General features: G+C 32.0%; 1 protein-coding gene and 1 pseudogene across 1 annotated transcript; one reads left to right on the forward strand and one right to left on the reverse strand.

The window, feature by feature from the left end:
* Positions 1–445: 445 nt before the first annotated feature.
* Positions 446–1,730, reverse strand: LOC107889874 (amino acid transporter AVT6E-like; annotated as a pseudogene).
* Positions 1,731–5,306: 3,576 nt separating this feature from the next.
* Positions 5,307–6,296, forward strand: LOC121205961 (uncharacterized mitochondrial protein AtMg00810-like). The gene is made up of 3 exons (XM_041076095.1): positions 5,307–5,512; positions 5,608–5,746; positions 6,189–6,296. Exons 1-3 carry the CDS (start codon positions 5,307–5,309, stop codon positions 6,294–6,296), a joined length of 453 nt encoding a protein of 150 aa, XP_040932029.1.
* Positions 6,297–13,546: the final 7,250 nt, after the last annotated feature.

Here is a 13,546-nt window from a genome sequence, read left to right on the forward strand (position 1 = left end):
TTAATTAAATGTTAGGAAAAACATTAAAAATTTAGGAATGTAATTAAATGTTAATTAAACGTTGAAAACATAAAAGGAAAAACATGTTGAAAGAAACATAAATGTTAGGGAAGACAATGTTTACCTTGATTGAATTGGAAATGTTTTCTTGAGGGTTTATTTAGAGATGTTTGGGATTGATCTCTAATAATGTCGAGAGACTTCCCTACTCATTGCATTTGAAGAGCAGAAGTCTGTTTCTGGTCGACAAAACAATCAAATGAGTTCTAAAAATAAACAACATTTAATGATCGGTATAGTATTAATTATATTTGCTAATAACAGGTGGGAATAAACAAATAAAATGATAAAAAAAATAGCCAGCAATTTGGTATAACATTAATAGGAAAAATAGGACCAAGCTCAATATCATTAAAAGACAGTAAGTTACATTGTATACATATTATCACTGCAATTTGGTATAAATATTCCCGATTATCCCAGCAATGCTAACTATCACAGCCAGTATTAACATTAACCACGACAAAAATTTTTCTACTCTGCTCAAGCTCATGCTCTCTTCTTGCTGACTTATCCTCAATGCAATTAGAGCAGGGAACGTAAAACCTAAGGAAACAGCTGTTGTTGCTCCAGTAAATTTGAAAGCTGTCCATATATTTGGGATCATAGTAGATCCAATATATATAAGCACTAACAATATTACTGTTAATGCCAAAGACCTTTTTTTACTCTCCGTGAGAGGAGCTGATCCCTCAAACACCAAGTTATCCACAGTTTGCCGTAGGGAAAAGTGAATAACAGGGAAAACCAGAACCAAATGAAGAGCAAATATAATTCAAAGCAGTGCTAAAATGAATTCCCAGATTGCTATCAAAATTGGTCAAAACATCACCTTCAGTGTCCTTTCCGAAGAGCAAATACCCTGATATTGCTGTTCAGGCATAGACCACAACACAAAGAGCAGTTGTGATCCTCCCCACCTGATTCATCTTTTGAGGAGATCGCCCTTCGAGCTCATTGTATATAGTTTGAACATTGAAATGGCAAACATATGCATTAGTCATAATAGGGATAACTACTAGTAAATCCAAAATTGCCATTTTCGATCCAAAATCTGGGCTCATCCTTGGAGCCTCTATCTTCCCTTCAATAAGCTTAATGAATGCAACAGCAAAGCAAACCACAACGAAAACAACAGCGAGAGCTACCGAAGCAGCCGAAGTCATGCTCAATGAATCAATCCTATCTAACACGCAAAGTGGAGCAAGGAAAACAACCATAACAACCAAAACCAATAACTTCCTATGATCCCAATAACCATGTCCTAACCACTGATCGAGAACCCCAATATGACGAACCGAACCGGACATAACATCACACATAGTAATCAAATAAACTATCAGGACACCTGTATTGTTGACAATTATGCAAATCTCAGACAAAACCCTAACAGTTCTCCCTATTGCAATTTGCATAACTTCCTCATAAGATCTAGCTTTACAAGAAACCGCAAACCTAATCAACATCTCGACAGTAATTTTAGACAAAATCCCAATCAGGATTATCAAAAAAATCCCTAAAACAAGCCCCAAAACCTTCATAGTAGCAGGTAAAGCCATGATTCCAGCACCAATAATTGTGGTGGTTAAGTTAAAAACAGCACCAGAAACACCAGACCCGGTATTGGGTTTACTTAAAACAAGGGTATAATCATCGAGATCAAACCCATTTCAATCCATTTCAAACAAAAAAAAGGCAAGTAATATAGTAACTACACATTAATCTGAAGGGGACTCAAAAACTAACCATTTCAAACCCATGAAGCATATGACTGTCGACGAGAGGAAAGGGAAAATAGTTAGGGATTTTGGGGATGGGGGAACAGAATAAGGGAAAAAAAGGGGACTTGGGGAAAATGTTAGGGATTTCAGGTTTGGGGAATTAGGGGATGATATGGGGAAAAAGAAAGAGGTGTTTTTTGTTTTAGGGATTTAGGGAAGAAAGAGACGAAATGGGGGAAAATGACTTAGCAAAAAATGAAACTGATTTCGGGTAAAGGGCATAAACCTCAGGAGAGAAAAAATGACGCCATTTCAAATAAGGAAATTTTGTGGCATTTTCAGCAACGTGCCGGTAATGAGACCTTTTACGGCGTTTTCAGCAAAGCGCCACTAACGTCTCTTTTATCTACACTATAAAACGACGCCGTTCTAATATGGGTTGTGGCGTTTATTATAGAAACGCCGCTAAATCCACTACTATTCATAGGAAACGACACCGTTTTACTGTAATGTATAACGAAATTTTATGGCATTTTCTAGAAAAACGCCGCTATTTCCGATCTTTAGCGGCTTTTTATGTATAAACGGTGCTAATACCTTAATATTTTATAAAAATTGATCAAAATTTAAAACTATATATTTAGAATTTCTTTTAAATTATATCTAAATAATGTTATTGTGATGAATGTTAGTGTAGTACAAAATATATATTTCATATAATTATATTAGGTTTAGTACAAATTCGCAAGAATCTCATAAAATTCTAAATATTGGTTCAATATTCAATAATATACCTTAAACTTTAAACCTCAAACCATAAACTTACACTCTAAACCCTAACTATAGTTGAAACTTTAATTTTGATTTAATACACATTTTAAAATACATATTATGTATGCATATAAATTATTTAAATAAAAACATGATGCTATTTATTATATATATCAATAACGTGTAAATATTAATTTACAAGATCTAGATCAAATTACAGTTCATGTACACAATTGCACACTAAACCACTTTTCATATATATATATTTATATATTTTTTAAAATAATAATTTATATATATTTATCTTATATACATTTATCTTCTAAATTAAAATCCAAAATTATACTCTAAATTTAAAACCCTAAACTTGAGACTCTAAACCCTAAACCTTAGACCACAAGCACAAAACCCCTAACCCCAAACTTTAAACCCCAAAACCATTCGGTAACCCCTAAACCAACCATAACTCCTAGACCATAAAGCCCAAGCTATAAAGTACTTTAAAAACTGTTAACCCTAAACCATAATTGTAAACATATTTTTGGGAATTCGTGTGGCCAATGTTAGTGTAGTACAAATTAAAACACATATATATATGTTTATATTCTTATATTAAATAATATGAGTCTATACAAAATAGCATGAATATTAGTAAAATCTAAATGTTCTTCAGTTAATTTCTAGCTAATAGTATCATTTCCTTAAACCCTTAACCTAAACTTAATTTTTAACATATTTTATTTGAGACATTCTATTTAATCTAAATATATTTAAACAAAAAAAAAGATAAAAATACACAATAGCATTATTATTTATACAAAGTTACATAACTTTAATAAAACAATTTCTCTATTGGAACACTCTAGTTATAATGTCCACTCTATAAGATATTTCTATGTTATATAAGCTTGGAAATTATACATAGTTCAACAAATGCTAATTCCACATTCAAAATCACCCTTTCTTAATAGCATCCCATGTAAGAATCTGGAAAGGAAATTATCTCTTAAGAAGTTAATAATTGTCCCATTGTAAACTTCAACCCTAACCTTTAAACCCTAAATCATAATCCTTAAACCCATAATTCATCATAAACCTTCAAATACTAGTTAACTCCTAAACTGTATATCTTAAACCATAGTTAACTCTTAAACCTGCTTAAACCCTAAATCATATATCTTAAACTATAATGATAATTAATTTAATATTTTAAATTCAATACTATCTCTTTTACGATTATAGAAGAAAATATTTAATATATTGCATAACCATAAATTTTAATAATTATTGTTTTAGGGGTTATAGATTAGTGTTTATGATTTTTTTGGGGTTTAGGGGTTAAATGACTTTTAGCGGCGTTTTACCAAAAGCGCCGCTAATGCTCTGGTTTTTAACGGCGTTTTACCAAAAGCGCAGCTAATGCTCTGGTTTTTATCGGCGTTTTACCAAAAGCGTCGCTAATGCTCTGGTTTTTAGCAGCGTTTTACCAAAATCGCCGCTAATGCTCTGGTTCTTAGAGGCGTTTTACCAAAAGTGCCGCTATTGCTCTATTTTTAGCGGCGTTTTTTACTAAAACGCCGCTGTTGCTCTGTTTTTAGCGGCGTTTTTCTTAAAACGCCGCTATTTCTCTGTATTTTAAAATTTTTACGGCGTTTTTTGATAAAACGCCACTAAAGACCTATTTTCCTGTAGTGATATATTTGAAGTATGGCATGTATAGGCTAGTAGTTGTGCAAGTATATTTTGTGATGTATATACTTAGCCATGTGATTTGGCTAATTTGTGTTTGAACTCATAGTTGATAATGGTTTATGATATGCGATGTTAATTTGCAATTGTGGTATGTTTAGTTGGATAAAGGAAATGGTAAGTTTGGTGAGTTCATGGTATGAAATTGAATGATGATTTTGATATAATCTTACATTATGTTTTAGTATAAATAGGTAAGGTTTATAAGTATGTAAATGGTTGATAATATTAAGGTATGAATAATGTGTGTTTTAGCATAAAAATTGGTTGATTGGATTGTACATATAAGTTTGATTCTTTGCTTATAGGTTGACTAAAAAAGGGGTGGCAAATTGGCTTAAACCAAGCCTGCATTGTGCTACACGATCAGGGAACACGGGCATACCTTGTGGCTATGTATGCAAAGCAGTACCCTCTTAAGATCACACGGCCATAGCACATGGGCGTGTTATATGGCCATGGGCTAAAGTCAGTAGCTAGCTAAGAACCACACGACCATAGCACACGGGCGTGTCTGTTGGCCGTGGGTGAAAGTTAGTATGTATGCTCTGTTTTGACACAGCTGGACTACATGGGTATGCCTGGTGCCTGTGTAAGGCACACGGCCTGGTTACACGGACGTGTGACCTCAACAGAATTGAGAAATTTTGCTAAGTTCTAAAAATTTTGAATATGTTCGGTTTAGTCCCGATCTATTCCTAATGCATGTTTAAGGTCTCGTTGACCTAATAAAGGGACTTTATGTTGATGTTTGACTATGATGCTATGATGTTGTGAAATGAATGTGAAATATTTTGATATGTTCAATAATGCCTCTTAACCCTAGTCCGGCGATGGATACGGGTTAGGGGTGATACAAGCTTGGAATTCGAGAGAAGAATTAGTGAGCCTACTTTGTATGTGAAGAAATAATGTGTTGAAACACAGCTCATAGTGTCCTTGTATTTTGATGATCTACTTGTAATAAGAAGCAATAATTTCATGCTTGCTAATTTCAAAAGGAAAATGGAAAATATGTTTGAGATGTCAGACTTGGGACAAATGTCCTACTTCCTTGGTATGGAAGTGTCTCAAACTGAGCAAGGGATCTTCCTAAGTCAAAAGGCTTTTTCCTTAAAGATTTTGAACAAATTCTCCATGTTGAACTGCAAGCAAGAAGCACGCCAGTTGCTATTGGAAAAAAGCTATCATGTCAAGGTGATTTTGAGAAGGTTTGTGAATCAACCTATAAGAGTTTGGTTGGATGCTTGCTCTATTTGACAGCTACTAGACCGGATATCATGTTTGCTGTGAGTCTGCTATCTAGATTCATGCATTGTTGCAATGGGAAGCATTTACAAGCTGCCAAAAGATTTCTCAGGTACATCAAAGGCACACTGAGCTTTGGAGTAAAGTTCACCAAGGTTTATGGCATGAAACTGCTTGGTTATGCTGATAGTGATTGGGTTGGATTGATAAATGACATGAAAAGCACCTCAGGGTATCTGTTTACCCTTGGTTCAGCCAAAATTTTTTTGGAGTTCGAAGAAGCAAAATGTTGTTGCTCAATCAACTGCTGAAGCATAATATGTGGCAGCTGCAAGAGTTGTCAACCAAGCCATTTGGCTAAGAAAGATAATGACCGATTTGAATCTACACCAAAAAGGAGCAACTGAGATTAAATGTGACAACTAGTCTGCTATTGCAATGTAAAGAATCTAGTGTTCTATGGGAGAATAAAGAACTTCAAGATTAAGTTTCACTTTGTTAAGGAGATGAAACAAGATCAAAAGGTGAAGCTAATTCATTGCAGTTTTGAAGAACAACTTGGTGATATCTTAACAAAGCCCCTTAGTGTGTTGAGCTTCATGCATTTGAGAACTAAAATGGGAGTATGCTGCATGCAAGCCAATAAGGAGTTTTGAAGTTGGCCTGCATGTAGCACATGATGTAGCCAAGGAGCAGAGAAGCTTCACGAACCATGCAGTTGCTGCTGAAGTTGATATAGCTGTTTAATTTCAATTTATTTTGTTTCTTCAATTGATGTTTTGTAACTTAGTTAAACTAGAACTAAGTTGTTACTGCAATTGATGTATTTTTGTTGACATTTGAGATGATAAATCAACTTTACCAAGTGTGTAAGTTTAGTTTAACAAGTTCCAATGTAATTAGTGGTAGTAGGTAGATGTTTAGGTGAAATTTTTTTGTTTTTTATCAGCCCTGACATATGTAATGGCATTATGCCTTAATTGCAAGTTAATGAATATACACATTTTCTTCTTCATTTTTTCTGGTTTTTTACTCAAGCAAATTGCTCAAGCTTCATATCTGATTTATGTTGTTTGCTTAACAACCATCGAGCCTTCAAGCTCAAGTTTCTATCTTTGTCATTCATCTTCATTCTTAGTTTTAACAGATAGATTTGGGAAATTGAATTTCTCTTCATTTCCAAATCTTGTCCTTCTTGATCTTAGTGATCATCAACTTGATGGAAATATCCCGCACCAGATAGGTGATCTATTCGCATTGAAGTACCTTGACTTGTCCAATTGTGGTTTATCCGATGAGTTACCTCCTGCTCTAGGAAACCTAACCCGATTAAAGTACCTTGACATTTCCTATAATGATAATATTAACAGTTTCATCCCTCCACAACTAGAAAATCTAATGAACCTTGTCAATTTAAACTTGAGTGTCAACAGTCTTACAGGGAAGATTCCTTTAGAATTAGGATTTTTTATCAAATTTGGTTTATTTGGATCTTTATAGCAACAAGATTTTTGGTCCAATACCATTTTTTTTGTACCATTTGATAGATTTGGAACATCTGTACATTGATAATAACTACCTTGAAGGATCAATCTCTAAAAATATTGAAAATTTCAAGAAAATAAGCTTTTTAAACATCACTAATAATAGATTTACTGGTCATATTCCTCTAGCTTTTTGTCGTTTGCCCACTTTGGAAGAAATCTATCTTGACCAAAATCAAATAAGTGGTTTGGTCCCTTCTTGCATTGGTAATTTATCCAACTTGACTTCATTGTACCTCTCTCCCAAAACAAATTGAGTGATTTGATCCCTTCTTGTATTGGTAGTTTATCAAAAATGCAGTATTTAAGACTTGGTTCTAATCTATTAGAAGGTCCTATTCCCCAAGAAATTTGTGATTTGGGAAATTTAACTTCATTAGGCCTCTACCAAAACAAATTGAATGGTTCAGTCCCTTCTTGTCTTGGTAAGTTGTCCAAATTGCATACCTTAAGACTTGATTCAAATCTATTAGAAGGTCCTATTCTTGAAGAAATTTGTGACTTAGCAAATTTAACTTCATTAAGCCTCTACCAAAACAAATTGAATGGTTCAATTCCTTTTTGTCTTGGTACATTGTCCAAATTGGATACCTTACAACTTCATTCAAATCTATTAGAAGGTCCTATTCCCCAAAAATTTTGTAATTTCGCAAATTTAACTTCATTGTACCTCTTCCAAAACAAATTGAGTGGTTCAATCCTTTCTTGTATTGGTAGTTTATCAAAGATGCAGTACTTAAGCCTTGGTTCTAATCTATTAAAAGGTCCTATTCCCCAAGAAATTTGTAATTCAGAAAATTTAACTTTATTGTACCTCTCCGAAAACAAATTGAGTTGTTCAATCCCATCATGTATTGTCAATTTATCCAATTTGTATACCTTAGAACTTGATTCAAATCTATTAAAAGTTCCGATCCCTGAAGAAATTGGTAGGCTTTTTCACATATCAAATTTAAACCTCAGCTTCAACCAACTCTCAGGTAGTGTCCCTATCTTGTCTGCCACTAAACTTCACATTATCGATGCTGGAAATAACTGTAACAAGATTTCTTCCAATCCCTTTGAAGGCAATAGTGGTTTATCACCCTATATGTGTCCTTCTCGAGAAACCGACAAAGTTAATAGCAGTAGGTTTCCTTACTATATCAAAATATTCCTCCCTATTACCATCTTATCCGCATTCACCATTTTGGGATGTTTTCTATTTTCACGATTTAAGCTCATGAATAATCGTGCTAGTATACAACCAATGAAATGGGGATTTGTGTTCCATATAGAACTATGATGGAAAGATACATACGAGGATATTGTCGCAGCAACAGAGGATTTCGAATTTCGATACTGTATTGGAGTTGATGGCTATAGAAGTGTTTATAGAGCAAAATTTCCTTGTGGTAAAGTAGTTTCTTTGAAGAAACTTCATCACTTTGAAGTCGAGAATCCAACCTTTGACAAGAGTTTCAGGAATGAGATCAAGTTTCTAACAAAAATATGACATCGAAACATAGTAAAGTTTCATGGGTTTTGTCTACACCGACGGTCTATGTTTTTGATCTACGAATACATGGAAAAAGGGAGTTTGTTCTGCAACTTAAGAGATGAAGTGGAAGCTGTGGAAATGGATTGGACAAAAAGAGTGAATATCATCAAAGGCATAGCACATGTTTTTTCTTACTTGCACTTTGAGGCCTTTGTAGCTGACTTTAGAACTGCTAAAATGCTGGATCTTGACTCATCCAATCAGACCATTATTGTGGGCACATATGGATATGTAGCTCCAGGTGATTTTCTTTGATTCATTTACTGATATTTTCTTTTGAATTTATAAAATTAATTTAATATATAATTGGTTTTCTTTTTATCTGATTGACATAGATAGAACTTGCCTATACAATGGTTGTTATCGAAAAATGCGATTTCTATAGTTTTGGAATGGTGGCCTTGGAAACATTAATGGAAAAGCATCCTGAAGAAGTGTTACCATGGTTGTCATCAACTTATTTGTTAAATATGAAGCTGATTGATGTGTTGACAACCGTTTACCACTTCCAACAAGCCAACTAGTTGCACAAAATCTTGTTCACGTTGCTACACTAGCATTCACTTGCTTAAGTCTGCAACCCAAGTCTCGACCAACAATGAAAGAAGTGTGTGAAGAGTTTCTTTGTGACCAAAAATCCTTGGGAATTCCCCTTCGGATGGTCTCTTTGTTACAACTTGTCAACCATAAAATCCACATTAGAGGCAAAACTGAAAATTGTAGTGTTCAAAGTCCATGCGCTTGTTAGATACTGTTTGTCATGCTGTCATGATTTGTTTCTTCAGTAGCTCTTGTGTTATGTATGATGTAATGAATTGTAATGTTGAATACACTTGTTTATTTGGTGGCTATGGAAGAAATAAATTCTGCAATTTGATTCAAATCTTCATACTTCGTCAAGTTTTTCCTTCTTCCAAACAACATAAAGATAATATATAAAATAAAAGTAACCATAAAAATAAATTTTGGAGAAGAAGGATATTTGATATGATTTTTTGTAAATTTGAACTAGGATATTTGACCTAGAAAAGAAACCGTGATTGTAATTGTTTTGTGACCTCAGATACAATGTTATTATGATCCAACACATGCCCAGCTTTCATAATCCTCACTCTCTGCCTAGTTTCTTGATTTTATATGTATGGTTTCCGTAGTTGAAATCTAATTATAGATAATTTTTTATTGATTTATAAAAAGATAAAAAGATAAAAACACTCGCATAATTGTATAATATATCTTGCAAATAAAATGGTTTTTTGACAATTCCCCTAATTGGAATCCAGTTTGAATTATACTCCAATTTCTAAATTGTTTTTAAAGGTGCTTTTTTTTTAAAAAAAAGTGTTACATAAATTATAATTTTATTATTTTACTTAAAAACTAGTGTAAATTATTTAGTTGGTCACCTAATTTTTAAAGTACTTTTCATTTTAGTCACTCAAGCATTAAATTTTAAAATTGTAAACATGATATGACATGCATAGTTAACTACCGTTAGAGATTTAATGCTTAGGTAAATAAAATGAAAGCGGCCTAAAAGTTGAGTGACAAAATTACAAAGATTTCATTTTAAGTGATCAACATGAAAGCACCTTAAAAATTAGATGACCAAAGTAATTTACCCTAAAAAGTATGCAACATCCAATAAAAGTGCTTCATGTGACATGCTTTTATTTGCTTACATTGTTTTTTAGTAAACTAGAATAAAATTTATAGTTTCCATGTCGTTTCTAATAAAAAAAAACTTTAAAGATTAATCTAAAAATTAAGGTATAGTTGAAACACATTTTTTAACAAAGCTTCAAAATATGATCGAAAAGATTAGCATTAAAGGAAAACTACAATGTTAAGTTAAAAATAGTAAAATGTTTGGCGCTAAAAGCATCAATTGAAATTATTAGATGACTGGTAAGGCTTCAAATTATATTATTTGTATACAATTCTTGTTAAATTGCAACACTAGCTTATAATCACCATTTAGTATAGTAGAAATTATATTTTATTAGTGGTTTATGTTGTATAAAGTTTAACTTAGTTTAGAGTGTTTTCTTAGCAAGGAATGAATCTCAAGTTGCCTAGGAACAAAAGGTAAAAGATTATAAGTCTATATAAAACCCCTTTCTCATATGACATAGAAAAACAAGGATAGTGGACCTTGAGTTTATATAAAGTTAAAGACCTATGTTGCAAATATTATTTGCACCAAATCAACTATTAAAATTTCTATTTGATTTCTTTTAATTCCTCTTTTATTTTCTTATTTTGGAGTATTTAGGAGGTGTAACTAAATATTAGTTTAGTGGTGTTGTAAGCACAAGTGTTCTACAATTTTTAATTTTTTTAAGTAGAAAAAATTTAAGTTCATAAAAGAAAAAAAGTTATATCATCATTTCTGCTAAAAATTTAAAGAAGGGTTATCAAAACAAAATTAATTGAAAATGTTGGTAATAAAATTGAAAATTTTTGTAGTTCAACAACCACAACAAAAACTTACTATTAGTTGAGTGGCTAATAATGTAGTTTAATCTAAAAACTAAAGTTTTCAACTTTAAATGAATTGGCCATATTTTAAATCCATACAAACGTAAAAACATTCTTTTTTTCAACAATTTTTTAAAAATTAAACCTAATATCCTTATTTGAATCCATATAAATGTATATTTTATTTTATTTTGCATATTTCTATTAAAGAAAAATAGACTAGTTTTATCTTATATGTAATAATTACAAAATATTGAATTTGTTTGTAAAAATTTGTTTAAAAATTTGTACAATTTCACAAATAATATGAAATAATGTATTCTAAATATTGGATATTGTAAACTATTTATATACTATATTTTAATACTATAAAAATATTTATATTATACACTACAAAAAATTTAAAATTTTATACATATTGTTTAAATTATATAGAATTATTTATACAATTTTAAATTTTAAGAGTTCTTTAATTGTTTTAAAAGTTAATATAAGTAAATTTTTATATGAATTTTTAAAATTTTATTAGTCTAGGTATATAATATCTATATGATGGAGAGTAAAGGTGTCCATGGATCGAGTCAGGTTCAGACCAAGCCTATGCAAATATCTAGATCAATTTTTCAAGCCTGACCTAGCTTGAAAAAATGACTTACTTTTTTTCCCAAGCCCAACCCAATCTAAGAAAGATAAATTTGGGTCTGACTCGGCTCGCCCATATTTGATTTTTTAGATTAGTTTTTTTAAAGGTAATTTAAAAATTATATATAATACACTAAATGAAATAAAAAGTGATAAAATAAAAGTTTTCTAACAAATTAAAAAAGATTTATATTCAAAAATACTACCATAAATATAATAAATGTTTTATTATATTAAAAAAACAAATAAATGTACTAAAGATTTTATTTTATTAAATAATTTTCAAAATCTTATATTTTGGGTAGGGTTAGTTTGGTATTTTTTTTAGGTTTTGGGTAATGGGTATAATTTTTTTTGGGTTGGTTATTTAATATAAATATATATAATTATTATTTAACATATATATTTGGGGTGGGCCAAGCTTCGGGGGTTTTAGTTCGCGACGCTAACCTAACAATTTTAAAAATTTACATTTTAGCTCTCATTCAACCTCGAGTTATCAAAAGCACTTTCATAAGCTCATTTAACCCTAAAATTTATTATATATCTTGTGTTAATGATGTAATGGACTTGATATTATGTATAAATTGTTTAATTAAATTACAATTAAGGTCGTAGTTGCTCTGGCAACGAATGTGTGATGGTCACTAAACTAACTATAACTACGATAATCGAACAATAGTATAGCTATGGCGAGTAGGGAATATCATATCCAAAAGGACTAAAAATACTAGTAATTATTGTTTTTCTATTATTTAGCCGATAAATTGGGATGATTGTTTTTAATCTAAAATTAACTAAACTAATTACTAAGAAGACAACAGAGAATGAATTAAGAAAATAATTGAATAAAACCAATGAGATAGACACTACCCAGGAAAGAATCCACCTAGACTCCACCTATTATTCTGAATCTGAATTAAACGATTTATTCACTTATGTCTTGATCTGTAGAAATCCCTAAATTATGTTAATATCTCTTTCGAGAGTAAAAACAATTGACTCTAGATTCATTAATTGAAATCTCTTTCTAATTAAAACCTCTATTGTCGCATTAGCTCAATCTATGGATTCCCCTATTAGATTTGACTCTAATCTGGTAGATTTATGCCGTCTTATTTCTACGGTTGCATGCAACTCCACTCAATTATGCTAAATCTACTCTTAAACAGGGACTTTTGCTCCACTGAAATAAGAACATTAAACATGAGTTAATATCCTGAAAATATTAAAACACGAAATAAGCATACATAATTGATGTAATAGCCCAAATTTTCCCGGGCCCGTGAAATAGAATAATAAAATAATAAAATAATAAAATAAATTTAATGTCTGTAATGTCCAGTTTACAATAAACGAGCCTAAAGACTTGAAGACCCAAGACCCAATTAGCCTAAGAACCCAAGTGCCCATTACACCCTCAACCCAAAAAAAAACATACGGGGCCCAAGAGGCCCAAACCGTAAACTAAGGACAGAAGACCTAGGGTTTCAGAAACCCTAGGCGCCGCAAGCACTCCAACCGTCACCCTCTATCGACGCCTCCATCAGTGCCGTGATTCCAGGCTCCGTATCATGCCGTGATCAGTTCACGAATCAACGCCAGTGTGCCATCATCAGTGCCCGATCATCGCTAGTCTCCTCGTCGTCACCTGTAAAAGGGGAAAGAAGAAACAGCAGAGGCAATACAAAATATGGCAAGAAATAAATATTGTAAATATGATTTTATATTCAGTGGCTATAAAAACCGAATCGAGAACGATGTAAAGCTACGTTTTTTTTGGATATACA

This window comes from Gossypium hirsutum, chromosome A09, assembly GCF_007990345.1.
Source record: "Gossypium hirsutum isolate 1008001.06 chromosome A09, Gossypium_hirsutum_v2.1, whole genome shotgun sequence".
Classification (NCBI taxonomy): domain Eukaryota; kingdom Viridiplantae; phylum Streptophyta; class Magnoliopsida; order Malvales; family Malvaceae; genus Gossypium; species Gossypium hirsutum.